This window comes from Coregonus clupeaformis, unplaced genomic scaffold (assembly GCF_020615455.1).
Source record: "Coregonus clupeaformis isolate EN_2021a unplaced genomic scaffold, ASM2061545v1 scaf0253, whole genome shotgun sequence".
Classification (NCBI taxonomy): domain Eukaryota; kingdom Metazoa; phylum Chordata; class Actinopteri; order Salmoniformes; family Salmonidae; genus Coregonus; species Coregonus clupeaformis.
The window spans coordinates 418,954-443,475 of record NW_025533708.1 but is presented as its reverse complement, the minus strand read 5'-3'; the positions used below and the strand labels follow the sequence as shown (position 1 = coordinate 443,475).

Genomic DNA, 24,522 nt, shown 5'->3' with positions numbered 1-24,522 from the left:
GTCACAAAATGCTATACAGAAACCCAGCCTAAAACCCCAAACAGCAAGCAATGCAGATGAATAATTATTACATACTATAAAAGTTGTTTATAAATGTGTGAATAACTAGCTAGCTTACTAACATTTACAAATGTGACCGACTGGCTCGATTCGGTCCTACAGTGCCTTGCAAATGTTTTCATCCCCCTTGGCGTTTTTCCTATTTTGTTGCATTACAACCTGTAATTTAAATGGATTTTTGTTTGGATTTCATGGACATACACAAAATATTTCAAAAAATTCTAAAAAGTCAATAATGGAAAAGTGGTGTGTGCATATGTATTCACCCCCTTTGCTCTGAAGCCCATAACTAAGATCTGGTGCAACCAATTACCTTCAGAAGTCACATAATTAGTTAAATAAAGTCCACCTGTGTGCAATCTAAGTGTCACATGATCTGTCACATGATCTCAGTATATATACACCTGTTCTGAAAGGCCCCAGAGTCTGCAACACCACTAAGCAAGGGGCACCACCAAGCAAGCGGCACCATGAAGACCAAGGAGCTCTCCAAACAGGTCAGGGACAAAGTTGTGGAGAAGTACAGATCAGGGTTGGGTTATTTAAAAAATATCCGAAACTTTGAACATCCCACGGAGCATTATTGAAAAATGGAAAGAATATGGCACCACAACAAACCTGCCAAGAGAGGGCCGCCCACCAAAACTCATGGACCAGGCAAGGAGGGCATTAATCAGAGAGGCAACAAAGAGACCAAAGATATCCCTGAAGGAGCTGCAAAGCTCCACAGCAGAGATTGGCGTATCTGTCCATAGGACCACTTTAAGCTGTACACTCCACAGAGCTGGGCTTTATGTAAGAATTGCCAGAAAAAAGCCATTGCTTAAAAAATAAATAAGCAAACATGTTTGGTGTTCGCCAAAAGGCATGTGGGAGACTCCCCAAACATATGGAAGAAGGTACTCTGGTCAGATCAGACAATAATTGAGCTTTTTGGCCATCAAGGAAAACGCTATGTCTGGCGCAAACCCAACAACTCTCATCACCCCGAGAACACCATCCCCACAGTGAAGCATGGTGGTGGCAGCATCATGCTGTGGGGATGTTTTTCATTGGCAGGGACTGGGAAACTGGTCAGAATTGAAGGAATGATGGATGGCGCTAAATACAGGGAAATTATTGAGGGAAACCTGTTTCAGTCTTCCAGAAATCTGAGACTGGGACGGAGGTTCACCTTCCAGCAGGACAATGACCCTAAGCATACTGCTAAAGCAACACTCGAGTGGTTTAAGGGGAAACATTGAAATGTCTTGGAATGGCCTAGTCAAAGCCCAGACCTCAATCTAATTGAGAATCTGTGGTATGACTTAAAGATTGCTGTACACCAGCGGAACCCATCCAACTTGACGGAGCTGGAGCAGTTTTGCCTTGAAGAATGGGCAAAAATCCCAGTGGCTAGATGTGCCAAGCTTTAAGAGACATACCCCAAGAGACTTGCAGCTGTAATTGCTGCAACAGGTGGTTCTACAAAGTATTGACTTTGGGGTGGGGGGGTGAATAGTTATGCACGCTCAGGTTTTCTGTTTTATTGTCAAATTTCTTGTTTGTTTCACTATAAAAAATATTTTGCATCTTCAAAGTGGTAGGCATGTTGGGTGAATGAAATTATACAAACCCCCCAAAAATCAATTTTAATTCCAGGTTGTAAGGCAACAAAATATGAAAAATTTCAAGGGGAGTGAATACTTTGGCAAGCAACTGTATGTAGCAACATTTGAAATAGTGTTTATTTACATTGGATAAAAGTAGAGAGCTAAAAAATGGGAAGTCATGCACTGCAGTTGAGGAACAATGGGAAAGTAATTCTGCTTTGAAAGTTGATAAACTTGTAACCCCACTTTTGAGAAAATGGCTCTTGAATGTTTTGGTACACCTACTGGAGAGCTCTTCTTTGTCAACACCCAGCGTCTTTCACACCCTCTTAATTAAGCCCTACCCATCTCTTTAAGGATTCACGTGAGGCCATGTGCTAAACAGAGTAAGGTAGGGTAGTAAGCAACCAAAGATTTCAAGACTAAAAGTGGTGAAAGTAGTAGCAAAAATACACTTTATCTAGTCCTTGGCATATATCCTATTCTGACTTTGCTTTAGGTCACGTTGTTCTTCACATTACCGTCTCTCAAATAAAATCAATGTTTATTTGTCACATGCACATGATACAGAAGGTGTAAACGGTACAGTGAAATGGTTACTTGCATATTTGCATAGTAGCATTATAAAAAATAGAAAGTGTCCAGTTAAATATTGTATAAATATTATATATTATTAGATTATTCTTACCTAGACACACTTGTCTAAATTGATGGGTCATGCGAAATAAATGCTATAACCACCCCCCAGCCACATCTAGCTAAGTGGATGGGTCATGTTCATGAAATACAATAGATGACCGTAATCACCCCCAGACACACCTGGCTAACTTGATGGGTCATGTAATCATCCGGCAAATGGAATCTTTCGTTTAGACATGTAGCTAGTTAGCTAGCTAAACAATGAACCTAATGGTGCTTTCAAGACAACTGGGAACTTGGAAAAAAATTGAGGTCAAATCATGACGTCAGTGATCTTCAGGTCGGAAAGTTGGGGCTCTAGAAATAGGCTGAGTTCCCGAGTTGTAATTACGAGTTGGATGACCGTTCAAAGCGATTTTTCCCTGTCGGAGCTCGTTTTTTTACAAGTTCCCAGTTGTCTTGAACACACTGAAGTCGGAAGTCGGAGATTTCAGAGTTCCAAGTTCCGAGTTCCCAATTGTTTTCAATGCGGCAATAATCCCAACCCATACTACTAGCAATACACTAGATCTCAGGAGTGCATACAACCTGGTGCGTGTTCGGGAGGGGGATGAGTGGAAGACAGCATTCAGCACAACCACGGGGCATTATGAATACCTGGTGATGCCCTATAGTTTAAAGAATGCTCCATCCGTCTTCCAGTCCTTTGTGAACGAGGTGTTTCGGGACATGCTTGGTCGCGGTGTGGTGGTCTACATCGAAGACATCTTGGTGTATTCCGCTACTCGCGCCGAGCAAGTGTCCCTAGTTCGCAAAGTGCTGGCCCGACTGTTGAAAAATTACCTTTATGCCAAGGCAGAGAAGTGTATGTTTTTCTAGTGTGGTATATGAAGATTATGTCTTTGTTAAATGTTTTTCATGAAGAAATGGAATGTTGTTTATGTTAGTATCAAAAGGGAATGTTTTAGTGTAACGTCACATACAACAGACAGGAAGTGTGTTGTAGACTGTTGAGACTGGTGATTGGCCAGAAGAGGGAGCCCCCGTCTTCTTGCATTGTTTATAAGTAGGACCTAAACGAAGAAGGAGTCAGAAGCATTCAGATTAAGTTGGGACGATGCTCCTCCAGACAACGCGGGTCTGTAACTTATGCTGTAACCTCGTGATATTGAATAAAAGCCTCTAAAACACGGTGCAGCCTAAGCGGACTCTTTGTTGACAGCAATAATTGCCAGCATTCTCCCGATACGACAAATGGCGCCCAACGTGGGGCTGGTCTGCATCTCTCCTTTGCTCATTCGTAGCCGCCAGGCTAACTCCGGTCTGAAGTCATGACCAGACAGGGGTGAGTGTTCCTCACAGCTTGGTTTGGGTACTGCGTGTGTACACTGGAGGGGTGTACCATATGTGCCTCGTGGCGTTATTGCTGTCGACTAGGAGGCTGCCTAAAATGTTATTCCATTGGAAACGGCAGATAATTGGAATTTTAGAGCATAAAACGGTAGGAATTAAGTATTGGCAGGTGTACAATTAAGGCAGATATGCGCATTCATTAGGGCGCTGTACCGATTAAAGACCCCCGGGGGGCCATTTTAGATAATGGGCCGATAAATCCGCGTGCACGATAGAATGTGCGTTCGGTGGGTTTTACAGAAAACTCGGTTTGATGGGATTTATCTGATTGTGATTATGACTCGACTCTCGTCCGACGGGGGGTTTGATTGGGTTTAATTTCTCGGTGTAATGGTCATTTTAGCCACGGTAGCACAAAATGGTAGGGAAATATGTCAAGTGAATAAGGGCAGTGCAGGATGCTTATGTGTGTGGTAGGCCGCAGTTAGCTAAAGGCTAAGGCTAATGTTAATGCTAAATGCTGGAGTGTGGTTCATGCCACCTTGGACATAGCGGCTAATGCTAAAGGCTAAGGCTAAATGCTAATTGTGTTGCGTGCTACATGCTAATGTGTCCTTAGAGGGCCGTTGCGATGGGATAAGCCTCTTAAACTTGTTTGTGTGTATGTGGAATTCAAAGTTCTATGCAAATGTGAGCTCTGTTATGTGTTATGTGTAATTATAAGGTATAAAATAGTGAAGCTGTAGCGTAATGCTATCGTTCTATGGTGTGGTAAGCATGGGGTTAAAATGGATGTGCGCATGCGCATGATTTTACGGCGCTAAAACTACGACATGCGGTTATGTGCTAAAACTACAAACACGGCATTATGGGTAAGGGTCATAGGTCCCATCTGGGGTTACCCTGCAGGGGGAGAAATAGACAGACAAAGAGGAGAGATTTTAACACAAATCTTCTAGTTGTTACATCGGCGGTTGGTTAAAGATGAAACTTGTTTTGTGACCTATTGAATTTATAAATTAGATATATGGTAACGGAGTATGATAAATTGAATTAAATAATTAAAAGACGATTAAAATTAAATAAAATGTTTTTGAGCGATCGATAATTAGTCCTGAATTAAGTCTTAAAGCGAATGTAGAACGGACGAATATTGATGGTTGAAATAACTCAGTATTGCATAAACTGCTGAAATCTTGTCTGTTTCTATGTTTTTTTGAAGTATGAGAGGAACAGGGAACGAGACGAGACGAGAGGAGAGAGAGAGGAGATACAGGAAGTGCTGACGTGACATCACGTGACGCGACAGAAGGAGATGATCAAATATCAGGCTAGTTCACAAAATATGTGATGTAATGACAATTTCGCATAGGCTTGGCAAATACATTAAAAATTGCATTTTGGAGGCTATGTGCATCACTGGGGTTAATGGGAGTTGTGTTGGGAATCAAGGACTGACATTATTCTGTAAAATAAAGATAGTTAGGTGCTTATAGAGCAAGGGTTTATGGGAATTGTAGTGTTCTAGGGTTACAGGCTTTGTTTTTGGGATTGCTTTGAAGTTGACTAACTTACATTTACTTTCCTGATGGGTTGTGGTAAGATAGCCACTAATTGATAAATTGTAGGATAGCATATAGAAATAAAAATTGATTTTAATTATTCATAATTTTTAAATCATTTTTTAATTGATTTTTAATTGATTTTTTATTTTAATTGGAAATGGTTTTGATAAAGGGAATTGATTGAATTTTTTCATATTCATATTTTGGTTGATTGGATTTATAAAAAATCCAATTTTTTTGGAGTTCTTTGGTTATATTAATAATTAGAGGGGGGAAGCCATAGGCTATATAGGCTATATAGTCTAAAATAAGATAGTTCATAATAAAGGAATATAAAAGGGTTGTTACAATGGGCCAAAAGATATCAGGACTATGAAAGTGATTACACCGGTTGAAATAGTAGTAATCCTTTGACTAAAGTATTGCGAGGTTATCCGGCAAGTGAAACAAAAGTTGCCCTTCATTCTCAAACAAAAATTGATAAAATATTCCAGCGATAAGATAAACAAAGCTATAGAGATAAGGTTAAAAAGTAGAGCTTAGGGATGGTTATCCTCAGCTTCCAGTGATCCTCCAGCAGGGTGATTATTGCATCAGAGATAAGATGAACAAATAATAGAGAGACGACAAGCAGAAAAGACAATGAAGATGAATCCAAAACTCCAGAAGGAAGAAAATGAGATGTCTGGAAGAAAAGAGGGAGGTTAAGGAGGATGGAACTTGAAGGAGATGAGGATGATGAAGATGAGAGTGATTGAAAAGAGGTCACTCTGTGATCAGAAGGAAGTTGGCAAGAGAGGAAAGAAGAAGGATACTAGAGATTTGATCTCTGATGGAAGTTGAAGGATACAAGAGCAAAGAAGAAATAGAGATATAGACCGATGCTTATCATGCCTGGATAAAGCGAATAATTTAGAAGAAGTAACACGACTGGATGAAGAACTCAAGAATTGGAGGAGAAGAATCCTGATATGTCAACAACGAGAAAGAACAGGACGAATAAACTCTCAGAAAATTCAATCAAATACAACTTACAACTGGTGGAGAAGAAGGAGAAAAGAAGCGTTGGTTATGAAGAATCAGAGTGAACCAAATCAACAATCACTGTTACAGCTTCAACTGAACAATATCAAATGCAATTGTACCAGCCAAGGGGAGTACCAGGTGTTTCATATCCACAGCCAATTTCTGGACAGATACAGAATTGGAGAGGAAGAGGACGAGAAGGCTTAGAAGGAGGAGGAAGATTTCAGCTACACTTCCAGCAACTTTCAGAAGACTGTTAGAAATATGGACAGGTTGGTCACTTTACCTGGTGATGGAGATGCGCCAGGAGGAAACAACAGAGGAAGATAAAGGAGCAAGTGAAGATCACCTGTTAGTGCCTAGAAGATACGAAGGGGGGTGTCAGCTGATGACACCGATTAGGGAGAAGAACAAAAATATCCAACAATTGAAGTAAAAACAAACCGACCATTAGAAGTGATGGTGAATAGTGGAAAAACTTATCTGTGTTCAGCCTAAAGAGGTTAAACATCTCACTATGTAAAATTAACTAATAAGGATAGGGATTTGAGGTAGTAAAACAGTTAAGTACTCTTAGGGAACCAATTGAGCTAGGCTATAAAAATCAAAGAGAAATTAAAATAGACATACTAATATTAGAACAATATACCTGTTGCATTGTGGGAAGAGATGCATGGTGTAAATTCAACTATACAATAAGATGTACTCTAGACGACGACTGTCTGGTAGAATATTTTAAAGAGTAGGGTTTTTGGGAATCATTTGCTTAAAAAGATAATATCATAGGAAGGATGATAATCTATTAGACTGCCTATTAGACAATCTGTTTGAAAAATAAACTTAAAAGGGGTGACTGTTATTCTGGGTTACATTCTTACACCAAGAGATTTCAGGCTAGGCTAAGAGGTGTTTAGTCGTTTTGCCAAGTCTGTGTGAAGAAGTCAGAAGCAGGTGGGGACTTTCCCAATCACGTATTCTAAAAAGTGGTGGTAAAGGGATTTTGTGAATAAATCAGTGGAAGTAGAGGTTTTTAAAGGTTAGGACAAAAGATTAGATTAAAATAAGTTAGGAGAACTAGGTTGAAGGAACTCTAAGACAGTAAGCTAAGTTTCAAAGTTAGTAGTAAGACAGAGAGAGAACAGTGATGAAAGACATTCTAGAGGTTAGTGGGAAGATATGGTAGGAGTTTAGATCTGTTAGGAGCAGATGCATTGAGAAAGTATGCGTTGCTGAATGATAAGAGAAGATTGAGGGTGATTGAGTATCTATATTTACAGTTCCCAGCAGGGAGATCAAGGTAATTATAGGTGTATTTTGTTATAATCAAAAGTTTGAAAGTTTAGAGGTAGGACTGAGAGTGGTAAAAAGTGACACTAGTGGTGATAGATGGAAGTACAAGTAAAGAGTTCAACATTGATAGTTATTAAAGTCATAAATATATCGCATTTGATTATAAGGGAACCAAGAGCTCCAGCACCAATTTTAGACTAAAATACTTATTAGGGTTAGGATGGGGACGTTCCTCCCACATAGAGAGATAATTAGGGAGAAGAAGTATTGTTATCAGGACCAGAAGTAGAAGCTGGTGCACCTAGTCAAAGGAGGTATTATTTTGCGTAATGTTACAGATAAAGATCAGGGAGAATATATGTGTAATTATCTAGTGCAAGCATTAAAATTTGTTCAGCTTCCATAGTCACCGAGGGAGTTCAGGAGGAGTAGATTACAGTAGTCACTCCAACAGTGAATAATACACATAGGATATTGGTAGCTTTCCCACTAGAAGGAATTAAGGGTGTTAATTCATCAACTACGTTAATGGTAACTTTGGGAAGGGATTAATGATACGATGGCAATAGCAAATGTAGGAAGTATGACACCGACAACAACTTTTCTGAAATTAAAGGAGGTAGCAAGAGGGACTCAGGAGTTTATGGTACGGATAGAGAGTGCTGTCAATGATAGTACGAATAGGGTTAAAATAGGAGAGCAGATAGTAATAGAAACAATATAGATTCATCTGAAATAGAGAATATAGATTCATCATGGAGCTGCAGGATGAGGTCTTTGATTTTGATGACAGACAGGGAGAGGTATCTGATCAGTACCGCTCGTTCTTCTGTTGTGGAAATTAGAGATAGATTAACTCATTCTGTAAGATCAGTGAGGAATCTTGAGGGTCCATGTCTGTTGAGAATTCCAGCACCAAACATGTTAGAGACGGTCGCTCGACCTCTATCAGGTATGGGTCAGTCTTATGCTTTGTCATGACTGTATCAGCAACAACAATCAGTAACAGATAAAATAATGTCGTTGTCAGAACATTTGTTTAAGCCTAGGTTTAGGTATTCTTGGTTAAATGAATTACCCTATGGGAATTTGTAGACGGTAAGGAAAATCAGGTAACAGTGAACCCTGATGCATTTGGAGGTGAAACTAGTGAGGGCTAAAAGTTGTTGTTGTTCTAATAAAACATATGATGTAAAGGGTATGTTTATGGGAATATCAGATTGTGATGAGTATATGATAACTTTGGGTAAGCATGACCTTAAGGGTAGTAATGAGAAATATAATGTTACTTTTTATGTTCCAGTTAGTAAGAAGAGCAGGACTTTGATGGTTAAAAGATTAGCTTTTGACTGACAATGTCACTAAGGATTTAGGTTTGGAAATAGGATGAAAAGGGACATGTCATAGTTTTCAAGCCTATCATTGAAGGATAAATCTAAGGGAGAAGGGGGGACTTTTTCCATGGTATGGTGTAACATTTGGGAAGATCATATTGATAATATTAGGTATACTTTGAGTCCAGATAGTTCCGATAATATCACGAGTGTTATATATGCATTGAAGAATATAAGGGATGCGTTTGGGAGATCTGAGAAGACTTGGTTGCAAGATCAATTAGGCCAGTAGGGGCAGTGATGGGTTACATTTAATGGCAGCTTTGATAACACTGTGTGATGTTTGTAATTTGTTACTGACCTTTGAGAAAGCTATGATATTGAGATAGGTTGGAGAGTGATGCCTGGAGACAACACTCAGATGCCGTTGTTGACTGTTCCTGATCTGGAGGAAGATGGACAAGTAGAACTGAATGGATAAATATCATTTTTTATGAGTTGATGATTTTTTTTTTTTTTTTTTTTTCAATATTAGTGTGATTTGTAGTATGATTTATGAATCAAAGGGGGGAATAGGTTAATGTGATTCATACATCATTTATATATCATTTTTATATTCTTAGTGGATATTGATGTTTAATTTGAAAGGGTTGTTTTGCAAAAGATACTGTTTGGTCGTTTCTTTTCTTTTCTTCCAGAAGCATTTGGGGGAACATGTGACTCAAACAAGGAGAATATGAAGGGACAATATGAAACGACAATGACTGGAGGAGATGAAACAAGGAGGGTGTGGAAAGAGGCCGATTCCATCATCAACAAATCCATTGGAAGAGGAGACTACGGAGGAGATGAAGTGTAGTGGACTACATTCCAGTGTCTGCAATGAAATATAGACATATTTGCATGTGTAAATACATAATTTGTGTCATATTCTTAGGTATTAGTTTTTGTAGAATGATATTTGATGTTATTGGATACATGTGGGGATCTTAGATGTTTTTGTTTATTTCGTGAATGTTTAGGGACAGGGAAGTCTAGGCAGGGAGAGATCCACGATAGGGTCCAATGGGTTGACCAGCCTTAGAGTGGATGTTTTTTGGATAGGATTTTGTTTGCAGGGGCTTACATGTGTATTTAATTGCATCATAGTTTCAAATGCATTTACATGGTTTATGAGTTTATCTGGAGTACCGAAGGTGGTTGCCTGGGGCAGAGGGACCGTGAGAGAATTTTACTGTCTTGATTGATGGATGGATTTGGAAAGATGGCTGCCGGACAGTTTTTCGCTTTCACACTCCATAAAGATTTGTTCATATTTCATAGTAATGTATTCACACTTCATAAACAGTTGTTCATATTTCATAGAAAGGTATTTACACTCTAGAGGAGAATGTTTTTTTTGGTTTAATGTTAAAGATACTCAATAAGATAAATTGTTACTTGTCATAATCCTATTCTGTTTGTTTTCGAGACTTTTAGTTCGTCTCGAAGGGGGGAATGTGGTATATGAAGATTATGTCTTTGTTAAATGTTTTTCATGAAGAAATGGAATGTTGTTTATGTTAGTATCAAAAGGGAATGTTTTAGTGTAACGTCACATACAACAGACAGGAAGTGTGTTGTAGACTGGTGAGACTGGTGATTGGCCAGAAGAGGGAGCCCCTGTCTTCTTGCATTGTTTATAAGTAGGACCTAAACGAAGAAGGAGTCAGAAGCATTCAGATTAAGTTGGGACGATGCTCCTCCAGACAACGCGGGTCTGTAACTTATGCTGTAACCTCGTGATATTGAATAAAAGCCTCTAAAACACGGTGCAGCCTAAGCGGACTCTTTGTTGACAGCAATAATTGCCAGCATTCTCCCGATACGACACTAGCAGTCCTTCTCCTTCCTCGGATACCGCATTACCACCTCAGGTGTGGAGATGGAGGGAGATTGCATTTCAGCCGTGCATAATTGGCCGACTCCAACCACGGTTAAGGAGGTGCAGCGTTTCCTTGGCTTTGCCAGCTACTATCGGAGGTTTATCTGGGGCTTTGGCAAGGTTGCAGCTCCCATTACATCCCTGTTGAAGGGTTGGCCGTCACGCTGGTCTGCTGAGGCTAACCTGGCCTTCAGGAAACTGCGGGGCCTGTTCACCTCAGCTCCGGTACTGGCCCACCCCGATCCATCACTACCGTTCGTAGTGGAGGTGGATGCATCCGAGGTAGGGATAGGCGTTGTCCTGTCCCAACGCTCGGGCACGCCACCCAAGCTCCGCCCCTGTACCTTCTTCTCTAAGGAGCAGAACTACGACGTTGGTGATCGGGAGCTGTTGCCTGTTGTCCGAGGCTTGACCGTGTGGAGGCATTGGCTCGAATGGGCGAAACACCCTTTCCTCGTCTGGACGGACCACCGTAACCTGGAGTACATCTGGGCAGCGAGGAGGCTGAATCTTCGCCAGGCCAGGTGGCCCATATTCTTCAACCGGTTTGATTTTACACAGTCATACATTCCGGGTACGAAGAACGTGAAGGCAGACGCACTGTCCCGGCTGTATGACACAGAGGAGATGCCCAGAGACAACACCCCCATACTCCCGGCCTCCTGCATTGTGGCGCCGGTAGTATGGGCGATGGACGCGGATATAGAGCAGGCATTACGCACAGATCCATCTCCACCGCAGTGTCCAACTGGGCTTTGGTACGTGCCTGCTCTTATCCGTGATCATCTGATCTTCTGGGCACACACGTCACCCTCCTCTGGTCACACAGGTATCGGTCGTACAGTGTGCTGCTTGATCGGAAAGTACTGGTGGCCTACCTTGGCTAAGGATGTGAGGGTGTACGTCTCCTCCTGCTCGGTGTGCGCCCAGAGTAAGGCACCTAGGCGGGAAAGCTACAACCGTTACCAGTTCCACAACGACCATGGTCTCACCTTAGTATTGATTTTTTGACTGATCTTCCCCTCTCCCAAGGTAACACCACCATCCTGGTCGTTGTGGACCGCTTCTCCAAGTCCTGCCGCCTCCTTCCTCTGCCCGGTCTTCCCACGGCCCTGCAGACTACGGAGGCCCTGTTTACTCACGTCTTCCGGCGCTACGGGGTGTCAGAGGATATAGTGTCTGACCGAGGTCCCCAGTTCACGTCCAAGGTTTGGAAGGCGTTCATGGAACGTCTGGGGGTCTCAGTCAACCTGACCTCTGGGTTCCACCCCGAGTCAAATGGGCAGGTGGAACGGGTAAATCAGGATGTGTTTAGGTTCCTGCGGTCCTACTGCCAGGACTGGCCGGGGGAGTGGTCGGTGTTCTTGCCTTGGGCAGAATATGCCCAGAACTCTCTCCGCCACTCCTCTACTAACCTAACACCATTCCAATGTGTTTTAGGCTACCAACCGGTTCTGGAACCGTGGCACCAGAGCCAGACCGAGGTTCCTGCGGTGGATGACTGGTTTCGGCGTGCAGAGGAGTGCAGAGGAGTGCAGAGGAGACGTGGGACGCTACCCACGTTCACCTCCAGCGCGCTGTGCATCGTCAGAAGATTATCATTAGAGCAGTTCATAAACTGCTTACAGTGTAAGGGAACCAATATCTAAATACATAATTTAACTGAACATTATGTTTAAAGGGTTACTCCCTTTAATACACTACAAGTGAAGTTGTCCAAATTCTTATGGCTTCTTCAAATGGGGGGACTAGATACATAAGGTGTTCTAATTTATGTATGAAAATAACCTCAAATAAAAGGTGGCATTCTATAATGTCGCCTCATATTAAACTTTTGATGTCAAATCCAAAAATGATTTGTACATGGTACAGGCTCTAAAGAAGTTAACTCAGCCATCTACACAGCCGTCAGCAACACAGCCAAGGAGTACAAAACTAAACTTAATAATGGGAAACATAGTAATAGCTTACATAGAACAGATCTACCGCTTCTTAGACCTGCTTTCAATGAGAATGACAGCTCTATTACTCATATTTCTATGTGAATTTGGACGGGTCACGCAAAAAGTTATATATTGCAGCTTTAAAAAGTACATATTTTCTTCATAATTTATCATTACACACACATTTGTTTTAGTTAGTAATTCACACATTTATAAACAAGTTTTGTAGTGTTCATACCCAGTATGTTGAGGTTGAAGTGTCTGCTGCGGTCACCTGCGCTGTTGTGTTTCATCATTAATGCATATAGTAGTTATTTATAAATGTGAAAATACCTAGCTTACTAACATTTAACAAATGTGGGAGTAATGATTAATAAATGGTGAGCAAACTGTAAATGCCTTACAAATGGTTTATTACTGAACACTATAAAGTGTTAACCATGATTGCATATTCTTGCATTTTACCCTCAACTACTTACACAATACACCATTGAGATAGACTTGGACGTTATCTGATATCATGCATTATTGTACATTTAAACTTTACCACACTTGATGAAGGCATTGTGTCCCAATTGAGCCACTAGAGGGTGATGTTAAACAACATATAGAATGAATCTTGACGTCCTCAGAATGTACTATTAGAATACTTACTTTTTATAATTAAATAACATGGAACAACCACAGACTTTGGTATTTGGAATATACAACCCTAAATGACTATAACGTCTTTTATAAAACAAGCTTATGTCTTCTTATGCATTCTCCAAGTCATTCCATTCCAATCCATCCAAATCATTCTGCAACAACACCACATGTATCTATGATGACAACACTGAGATGAATAATGTCAGTGTATTGTTACATGAAAGAAGCAATTACAACAAATGTATTACACAACATATCAAACCTATGTGTGTCATATTTAGGAATAAAAACATAGGAACTATGAACGTCTTAACTTCAGAGTTAAAATATGTTTAGCTGTTACTTTGAACCATGGATAAAAGAAAGCATAAATTATTGGATTAATTAAGGAATTTACAAGTGGCAAAAAGCTGATGATAAATGATGATACATTGTAAATTAAAATAAAAAATAAATACAAATGAAATGGAATCCAACAACTTAGATAGGTGAAAACAACAATAGCTAGAGTTTTTGCTGCTTTTCTCTCTGACTTATTTGCCTGTACAGTTTTAACACCAGACACACTGGCAGCCTCTTTTGAAAGTACCTTTCTGGCCTGTGATCTGGCCACCACAAATATATTACAATAAAGTGTTATAATAATAGAGCACGGGCAACCATTGTAATTACAAAGTCAATTATATTGCCCAAGACTGACCCTTCAACAGTAAAATATTCTTTCAAACACCTGCTGGGTAACTGTACATTCAAAGAGATTATTACAATAGCAGCATCGTATATGATACAACAACACCAGGTAATGGATATACAAAAAATCATTCTTGTTATTGTTATTTTAGAGTGGTACATTAAGGGATCACACACAGCAACATAACGGTCAATAGATATCAAGACCAAATTGCCCAGAGATAAAGAAGAACACAAACAAGTGATGCAGAAATAAAACCCACAGAAATATTCCCCAAAACCCCAGCATGGTTCCATTATTGCTACAGTCGTTACTGGTATCACAATCAGTCCCACCAGGAGATCTGCCACAGCCAGAGAGAGGATGAGCAGGTTGGTTGGAGTGTGGAGCTGCTTGAAGTGAGAGATGGAGATGATCACCAGTATGTTAAAAAATACTGTAACTGCTGAAATCAATGAGAAGAAGATGTACAGTGTTATGTAGATAGATGTCGATAGCAAAGCCTTTCTGCAAGAAGAGTTTCTGTCTTGAAAACAGTATTGAACATCTTCATGTGTCTCCATTTGTAATAAAGGGTCAAAATGCTGAGGTCCTGCTCCTGCTTGGTCCTGTGTGTGACCCTGTCAGGTTAGCCTTCTGACAAACTCTGAGCTCTGCCTCTCAATTTATCCCTGAATGACTGACAGACACTCCCCTCCCCTTAGACTCTCTGCACACACACACACACACACACACACACACACACACACACACACACACACACACACACACACACACAAGCCCACAAATGAACAAAAGGTTGGATAAAAAAAATATTTGTCAAAACATGATGCAATGTATCACAAGATTGTATGTTGCTATGGCCACCTAGCCTGTCCTTCACTCTTACTGATAGTTAGACATCAGAGAAAAATATAAATTTTATCAACTGAGGATTTAAATGGGGAACATATAGTATGGGTGATGATTTGGTCACTCAAAAGCTATTTTACATGGGAAACAGGATAACTGTTCAAGACTAACTGTTTTGAGTGATGTCAGTGCTCAGATTGGACCATAATCCACAACCTCAGGAGACATAGCCTCGGAAGCCGAGACTCCAAACAGAGGTTGTGTTTCTGATAAATATTCTGACTTGCAACAAGCTAGCTATCATAAGACACAAAACAAATGGTGAGTGTAAGCAGCCAGCCAGCCCTCCCCTTCAAACCCCATCCTTAAACTCCTCCATCCTTCCAGTCGAGAGAACGAAACAAGATTTGGAAGGAAGGCCTTGAGAAACTACAGGACAGATCACAGCATATGTCATTTGGACAGTGCATAAGAAAATTGATAGTCAGGCAGTTGATGAGATGGCATATCTTTAAGGTGGATGCACTAATGGCATTCCATAGGAACATTACATAGACTTGTAAAAATGTCCATCTAAACTGAATTATGAAGTAATTATTCAGGTTGATGGAGCCAGTCACATTGTAGGGGACACATAATATTTGGCAGACATCACCCTACAGTATTCTGACCCAGTCATCCCCCTTGATGTTTTTCAGCCAGCCTGCTACCTTGAGAGTAATGCCCCATGTAACCTCTCACCATTACCAATAATAGGGGAGGTTAGCAGTTTTGGGGAGGTATGATCTTTGACCCTCTGTAACTTTCTCACTCATCACCCTGAGGACCAACCTGTATAGTCCACCACACCCTCTCTCATTAGCACCACCAGCTGAAGAGAGTTTTCTCTCTGTCTAATTGTGTTCCCCGTACCCTGTGTGAACTTGTCCATTCCCTTTGTGTGATTATTCTGATGAAGGCCATTGAAGGCTGAAACGTTTATCTTTTAACCTTGCTTAAATAAAACAAATCATTTTTAATGGCGAGGAAGTGTTGTGCCTTTTCCTTTGCAATGATGATTACATTTTTTGCACCTCGACTCACGTTGGTTGAGCACCCTCCTCTTCTTTCGATACAGTCATTATTTCTCAGCTTCATCAAGGTTGTCAAACATTTGATTAGATTTTTATTTTGATAAATCTAGTTAGATGCTGTTCTCTCAGATTCCAGAGGGTCCTGTTTGCGCTACGATACCATATACTTTATTGTCCATTTACATGGAAATTCATTTAGAGACGGCAGCATAGAAATACACAAACACAACCCAATATATTACATGACGTACGGAAAACTGGAACGTTAGTACACAAGTCACACATTAACATATTCACATATTGGAAACATGCAGGGCTCTGTCATAATGACACTTATATCACTCTACCAATGAAAGGTGTCAACCACACACTCAAATACATCTACTACATTTAGATGTTTTTTTTGTTTTACTTTTATTTCTACAGGGTGGGTCACCATTGAGACCAGGGTCTCATTTGCAAGGAAGCCCTGTGAACATGAACATACAATAAATACAACAATATTAATCAAAACAAACACAATTCTCAAAAACTGGCGGCAGGTAGTCTAGCGGTTAAAATGTTGGGCCAATAATCGAAAGGTTGCTGGTTCGAGTCCACGAGCCAACTATGTGAAAAATCTGTTAACGTACCCTGGAGCAAGGCACTTAACCCTAATTGTTCTTGTAAGTCGCTCTGGATAAGAGCGTCTGTTAAATGACAGACCAAAAAAATATGATTTCACCTCTGCATGATTGCTAAAGAGCATATTACATCAGCAAAACTCAACCTGTTACTGGGACTATATTGTCTCTACTGTGTAAGTGAACAACTCTTCAATGATATTAGTTTGACTTGTTTAAGTTTCTCACATCGAGGGTCCTGTTATTAGTTGTAGTAATCATGGTCAATTTACCAACAGGGGTACCCCATTGATTTTGTTAGGCACTCTAACTCAGATATCATATTCAAAACTGCAAACATTTCTCTTCACCCTAAGACAAAATTAGTAGAATTGCAGGAAATTAGCTGTAAAACTGCAAAAAAATATTCTCAGCCCCATGGCAAAATGAGTAGAATTGCAGGAAACTTGCTTTAAAACTGCAACATTTTCTTTACTTCCCATGGCAAAATGTGTAGAATTGCAAGAATATACAGTGCATTCGGAAAGTATTCAGACCCCTTGACTTTTTTCACATTTTGTTACGTTACAGCCTTATTTTAAAATTGATTAAATTGTTTTTTCCCCCTCATCAATCTACACACAATACCCCATAATGACAAAGCAAAAACAGGATTTTATGAATTTTTTACATGTATAAAAATATAGAAATAGAAATATTAAATTTACATAAGTATTCAGACTCTTTACTCAGTACTTTGTTGACGCTCCATTGGCAGCGATTACAGCCTCGAGTCTTCTTGGGTATGACGCTACAAGCTTGGCACACCTGTATTTGGGGAGTTTCTCCCATTCTTCTCTGCAGATCCTCTCAAGCTCTGTCAGGTTGGATAGGGAGAATCGCTGCACAGCTATTTTCGCTCTCCAGAGATGTTAGATCGGGTTCAAGTCTGGGGTCTGGCTGGGCCACTCAAGGACATTCAGAGACTTGTCCCAAAGCCACTCCTGCGTTGTCTTGGCTGTGTGCTTAGGTTCGTTATCCTGTTGGTAGGTGAATATTCGCCCCAGTCTGAGGTCCTGAGCGCTCTGGAGCACGTTTTCATCAAGGATCGCTCTGTACTTTGCTCCGTTCATCTTTCCCTTGATCCTGACAGCTGAGTTCCAGAAAACAGACAGGGCAGCTATTCTGAAGTTGCCCATACCTGCATTTCCAGCTGTCTCTTCAGATGTAGAAGAGATACAGTAGTATGTGATCAGCTGAAGTGTGTACATGCACACTAAAAACAAATGGTTCTACATGGTGCCAGATAAGGGTTCTTTCTCTTGTAACCATAGCGGATCCCTTTATGGTGCAATATGGAACCATTTTTGAAGGTTCTACCCTTTTTCTTTTTCTTTTCTATTATTTCACCTTTATTTAACCAGGTAAGCCAGTTGAGAACAAGTTCTCATTTACAACTGCGACCTGGCCAAGATAAAGCAAAGCAGTGCGATAAAAACAACAACAACACAGAGTTACATATGGAATAAACAAAACATTCAGTCAATAACACAATAGAAAATATATCTACAGTGTGTGCAAATGTAGTAAGTTATGGAGGTAAGGCAATAAATAGGCCATAGTGCAAAATAATTACAATTTAGTATTAAAACTGAAGTGATAGATGTGCATAAGATGATGTGTAAATAGAGATACTGGGGTGCAAATGAGCAAAAAGAAATAACAATGTAAATAACAATATGGGGATGAGGTAGTTGGGTGGGCTAATTACAGATGGGCTGTGTACAGGTGCAGTGATCTGTAAGCTGCTCTGACAACTGATGCTTAAAGTTAGTGAGGGAGATAAGTGTCTCCAGCTTCAGAGATTATTGCAGTTCGTTCCAGTCATTTGCAGCAGAGAACTGGAAGGAATGGCGACCAAATGAGGTGTTGGCTTTGGGGATGACCAGTGAGATATACCTGCTGGAACGCATACTACGGGTGGGTGTTGCTATGGTGACCAATGATCTAAGATAAGGCGGGGATTTGCCTAGAAGTGATTTATAGATGACCTGGAGCCAGTGGGTTTGGCGACGAATATGTAGTGAACCCTGTTCTCAACCAGCTGATAGGGCATGTTTTGACAATAGATTTAGAAGTGGATATGAAAAAAACCATCACTTGAACCTGATTGGTCAACTCCCCCAGCCCTCCTGCATCAATTAACATAATTTGTATGATTTTGGGTTGCTGCAGTTCAGTGTTGTGGCACTCTAACTTTGCCCATTCAGAGGGCTGTAAGAAAACTCAAAATCAGTCACCAAAGTTGTTGTACAAAAGTCCGGAAATCAATTAGTGAGGGATTAATATAGCACCATTCCTGTCAGTAGAGACCTTGAATAGTAGGAATATGTAAATACAAAAGTTTCAATGTAAAAAGGTTCAAAAGCAAGAATTTCGTAAAAATGTGCTTAACCAGGCGGTTGATACAGTGCATTGGGAAATTATTCAGACCCGTTGACTTTTTCCAAATTTTGGTACGTTACAGCCTTATTCTCAAATGGATTAAAGAAATGTTTTTCCTCATCAGTCTACAAACAATACCCCATAATGACAAAGCGAAAACAGTTTTTTGCAAATTTTGGCAGATAAAAAAAACAAGAACCTTATTTAGATAAGTATTCAGACACTTTGCTATGAGACTCGAAATTGAGCTCAGGTGCATCCTGTTTCCATTGATCATCCTTGAGATGTTTCTACAACTTGATTGGAGTCCACCTGTGGTAAATTCAATTGATTGGACATGATTTGGAAAGGTCCCCAAGAACACAGTGGAACCACCAAGACTCTTCCGAGAGCTGGCCGCCCGGCCAAACTCAGCAATCGGGGGAGAAGGACCTTGGTCAGGAAGGTGATGGTCACTCTGACAGAGCACAAGAATTCCTCTGTGGAGATGGAAGATCCTTCCAGAAGGACAACCATCTCTGCAGCACTCCACCAATCAGGCCTTTATGGTAGAGTGGCCAGACGGAAGCCACTCCTCAGTAAAAGGCACATGACAGCCCGCTTGGAGTTTGCCAAAAGGCACCTAAAGGACTCTCAGACCATGAGAAACAAGATTCTCTGGTCTGATGAAACCAAGATTGAACTCTTTGGCCTGAATGCGAAGCGTCACGTCTGGAGGAAACCTGGCACCATCCCTACGGTGAAACATGGTGGTGGCAGCATCATGCTGTGGGGATGTTTTTCAGTGGCAGGCACTAGGAGACTATTCAGGATTGAGGGAAAGATGAACAGAGCAAAGTACAGAGAGATCCTTGATGAACATCTGCTCCAGAGCTCTCAGGACCTCAGACTGGGGTGAAGGTTCACCATCCAACAGGACAACGACCCTAAGCACACAGCCAAGACAACGCAGGAGTGGCTTCGGGACAAGTCTCTGAGTAGCCTAGGCAGAGTCCGGACTTGAACCTGATCGAACATCTCTTGAGAGACCTGAAAATAGCTGTGCAGCGACGCTCCCCATCCAACCTGACAGCGCTTGAGAGGATCTGCAGAGAAGAATGGGAGAAACTTCCCAAATACAGGTGTGTCAAGCTTGTAGCGTCACACCCAAGAAGACTTGAGGCTGTAATCGCTGCCAAATGTGCTTTAACAAAGTACTGAGTAAAGGGTCTGAATATTTTTACATTTACATTTTAGTAATTTAGCAGACGCTCTTATCCAGAGCGACTTACAGTTAGTGAGTGCATACATTTTTCATACTGGCCCCCCGTGGGAGTCGAACCCACAACCTTGGCGTTGCAAGCGCCATGCTCTACCAACTGAGCTACAGGAGGCCCATGTAAATAGATTATTTCCTGGTATAAAAAAAAATACATTTGCTAACATTTCTAAAAACCAGTTTTTGCTTTGTCATTATGGGGTATTGTGTGTAGATTGATGAGGATATTGTTTTATTTAAACCAAAAGGCTGTAACGTAACAAAATGTGAAAAAGTCAATGGGTCTGAATATTTTCAGAATGCACTCAGTAAAAAGTACGGTGGAATAACAATAGGGTACATCTATTTTTTTTAAAATAATACTTCTTTTGGTGAAAACCATGATTTCATTGTTGACAAAACACTACATTAGGCAACATACATTGGTTTAACAACATTTCATGACCCATGGGATTAATTAATCAATATTCAGACTTAAGGTCGCCTATAAAATAATGCCTATAATAGTAATAAAAACTGCACTTTGTCATACATTATCTCAACATGTAGTCTGAACATGTGGGAAACATTGTGGAAGGACCTGGATTAATTGAAATTTAAGAAAACCAACACCACCTGAATACGCATTCATTTAATACATACATATGCAATTAACGTCATTTATTAAAATGTGACATCAGTCCTCATTTAACAATGCTTACCTGCATACAGTATAAAAGCCATTGAAGCAGACCTAAAGTAATTTTTGTAATATTGTTGAGATGAGTAAAAATGCTATGCAAATTGCCATTCTAATATGGTATCGCTGATATGACCCTCTTGACTTCTCAACTGCCAGGTAGAGTAAACAGCAAGTTAAAGAAAAACACTATTGGAAATTCCTATTTGAGTTGTTAGTAATAGGAATTTAAGATGAAATAACTGTTTCTACATGTTTTTCTAGAAGAGACAGTTAAAGAGATAATTGAAACCTTTATGGTGCTTTAAAGAACCCTTTCATAAGTTTCTATAAAGGTTCTGGGAACTAGTGACAGGTTGCCACTTATCAAACCCATCAAATATTTTGCATAGATGGAGCTCCGATCATTAGATACAAAACTAACGGTGAGCGTTAGATGCCAGCCCTGCGATTCAAATGCTAAATCTCATACTGAAGTTCTTTAGACTTCCAATACTCAAGACAATGAAATTAGATTTGGAAGGAAGGCCTTGATAAACTACAGGACAGATCACGGCATATGTCATTTGGCCAGTGCATGAGAAAATTGACAGTCAGGCAGTTGATAAGATGGCAAATCTTTATGGTGGATGCACTAATGGCATTCCATAGGAACATTACATAGACTTGTAAAAATGTCCATCTGAACTGAATTATGAAACAATTATTCAAGTTGAGGGAGACAGTTACATCATTGGGAAACATATTTGCCAGACATCACCTTGCAGTATTCTGACCCAATCATATTTTTTGTCTGGTTTGTTGTTCTCTCAGATTCCAGAGGGACCTGTTAGCACTAACATGCAAGGCTCTGTAATAACGACACATACATCACTCTACCAATTAAAGGTGTCAAACAACACACACACACACACACACACACACACACACACACACACACACACACACACACACACACACACACACACACACACACACACACACAGTCAGTCACACAAACACACACACACACACACACACACACACACACACACAGTCAGTCAGTCACACAAACACACACACACACACAGTCAGTCAGTCACACAAACACACACACACACACACACACACACACACACACACACACACACACACACACACACACACATGATTCTCAAAAAGCATATTACATCAGCAAAACTCAACCTGTGCTTTGTGACTGATGTCACTGGGACTATAGTGTCTCTACTGGGTAAGTGAACAACTCTTTAATGATGCTAGTTTGACTTGTTTAAAGTTTCTCACATCAGAGGGTCCTGTTATCACCTGTATGCAAGGCTCTGGAATAATGAAATGGCATTAATCAAGACACTCATGAAGAAGTAGGTTTTCAGACTACACCTCCCCCTAACCTCACTAAAGTCTCAATGCTACACCCCTCTCTTTAGTGTTTTTGACAAATAACAAATCATTTTACAAATACAGTTTTTTATATGGCCTCTCTGAGTGGAACATCCTGATTTCATGGGGCATGATCCAGGATTAATACATCTAAACAACAATCCAGGATCAACACTGTTATATGACAATCCAGGATCAACACATACATAATATGATCTAGGATCAACACAGATTTAATATGATCCAGTGTTAACACAACTAAATAATGATCAAGGATCAGCACAGATATAATATGATCCAGGATCAATATAGACACATCTTACATGCTAAATGCTTCTTTCACAAATGAAGCACTGATTTCACGACTTGAATCAGGCATCTGATAAGGCCTTCCCAAGCTGTGAACTCAAAGTAGCCATTAATTAGCTTTTTGAGATGTTACAACCTTCATAGTGTAACCCTAACTGGGAGCACTTGATAATAACACATTGTAATAAAGCATTTATAATTGGTTAGTAAATCGTTTATGTATCACTTATTAATCATTGCTCCCACATTTGTGACTTGTTTCAGGAAACTAGGCGTATGTCGCAAGTCACTACTTCACAGGAGATTTTTTATCGAAATGCGTTTTTTGGCAGAAACGCCTTTAGGAACATGTGAACTTTCATGTGCCATAATAACAAATGTGTATGCCATCTGTAAATACGAATTAAATGGTTAAATTACGAGCCTAGTTTGTTTAGCCAAGGAAAAAGACAGGAACTTCCCGCTAGCCATGATTGGCAGAGATAAAGGATGGGCTGGACATGCTGAGAGATTGGTCTGACATGTAGCATGCTTCTGTCTATAACATGAGCTGCTCAGTATGAGTAGGTAATCCTTTCGACAGCGGCTTTTTTAACAGATATCTTGAAGAACTGCAAAAGTGTTGCTAATGCTCTCCACTTTCTGGAGGACGATCATGCCATGCTGACTCTCTCTGACTCTGAAAATGAATCAGACGTTGAGGAAATCCCTTATTTAGGTCAAAACATTTTCATTGAACCAGACATTGTAGAGTCTTCTGAAACGACGATCAAGATTGTTGTTGTCAAGTAAGAAGTTGACCGAGTTTAGAAATCAGTGGAATTCCCGGTGGAAGCAGAGTTTGATATCTAAGGAGATGGAGAAAATTCTGGCGTTTGATTGCATAAATGCAGAGGGAGTCGAAAAGAGAACACTCAGAAGGCTGTTGTATAAAACACCTGTCTCTGGATTACATCTTCAAACTAAGGGCAACCATGGCATCCGTGACAGAGAGGGAGAAGGGTTCATCCATGTATGCGGGTAAGAGAGTCTAGCTAGTTACATTTTCAGTTATTATACATTTCTAATTTTGTCAGAAAGTCATTTCCATTGCAAGTTAAAGCATACTGTTAGCTAGCTAGCTAATGTTAGCTGGCTGGCTCACTAGCTAACGTTACATGTATGATCTGTGTAGTAATATTGTTTGTATCTCAGAAAGCCAATTGCATTGCTAGTTGGTTAGCTTTAGCTTCCTGCAGAGTCATGCATGGTGGCTAGCTATGACAATCAGTTTGTATTGCTAGTAGTATGGGTTGGGATTATTGCCGCATTCAAAACAACTGGGAACTCGGAACTATGAAATCGCCGACTTCAGTGTGTTCAAGAAAACGGGGAACTCATAAAACAACAACACTCAACACTCGACAAAAATCAATTTGAACGGTCATCCAACTTGTAATTACAACTCGGGAACTCGGGCCTATTTCTAGAGCCCCAACTTTCCGACCTGAAGATCACTGACGTCATGATTTGACCTCAGTATTTTCCAAGTTCTCAGTTGTCTTGAAAGCACCATTAGGTTCATTGTTTAGCTAGCTAACTAGCTACATGTCTAAACAAAAGATTCCACTTCGCCAGATGATTACATGACCCTTTAAGGTAGCCAGGTGTGTCTGGGGGTGATTATGGTCATCTATTGTATTTCATGAACATGACCCATCCACTTACAGTGGCTTGCGAAAGTATTCACCCCCCTTGGCATTTTTCCCATTTTGTTGCCTTACAACATGGAATTTAAATGGATTTTTGGGGGGTTTGTATCATTTGATTTACACAACATGCCTACCACTTTGAAGATGCAAAATATTTTATCTTGTGAA

General features: G+C 40.3%; 1 protein-coding gene across 1 annotated transcript; it reads right to left on the bottom strand.

Annotated features, from left to right (window-relative positions):
* Positions 1 to 4,510: 4,510 nt before the first annotated feature.
* On the bottom strand, positions 4,511 to 17,799 carry LOC123484276 (trace amine-associated receptor 6-like). Its single transcript, XM_045214413.1, has 3 exons — positions 17,794 to 17,799; positions 14,171 to 14,673; positions 4,511 to 4,547 (listed from the first exon to the last, which is right to left on the bottom strand). Exons 1-3 carry the CDS (start codon positions 17,797 to 17,799, stop codon positions 4,511 to 4,513), a joined length of 546 nt encoding a protein of 181 aa, XP_045070348.1.
* Positions 17,800 to 24,522: the final 6,723 nt, after the last annotated feature.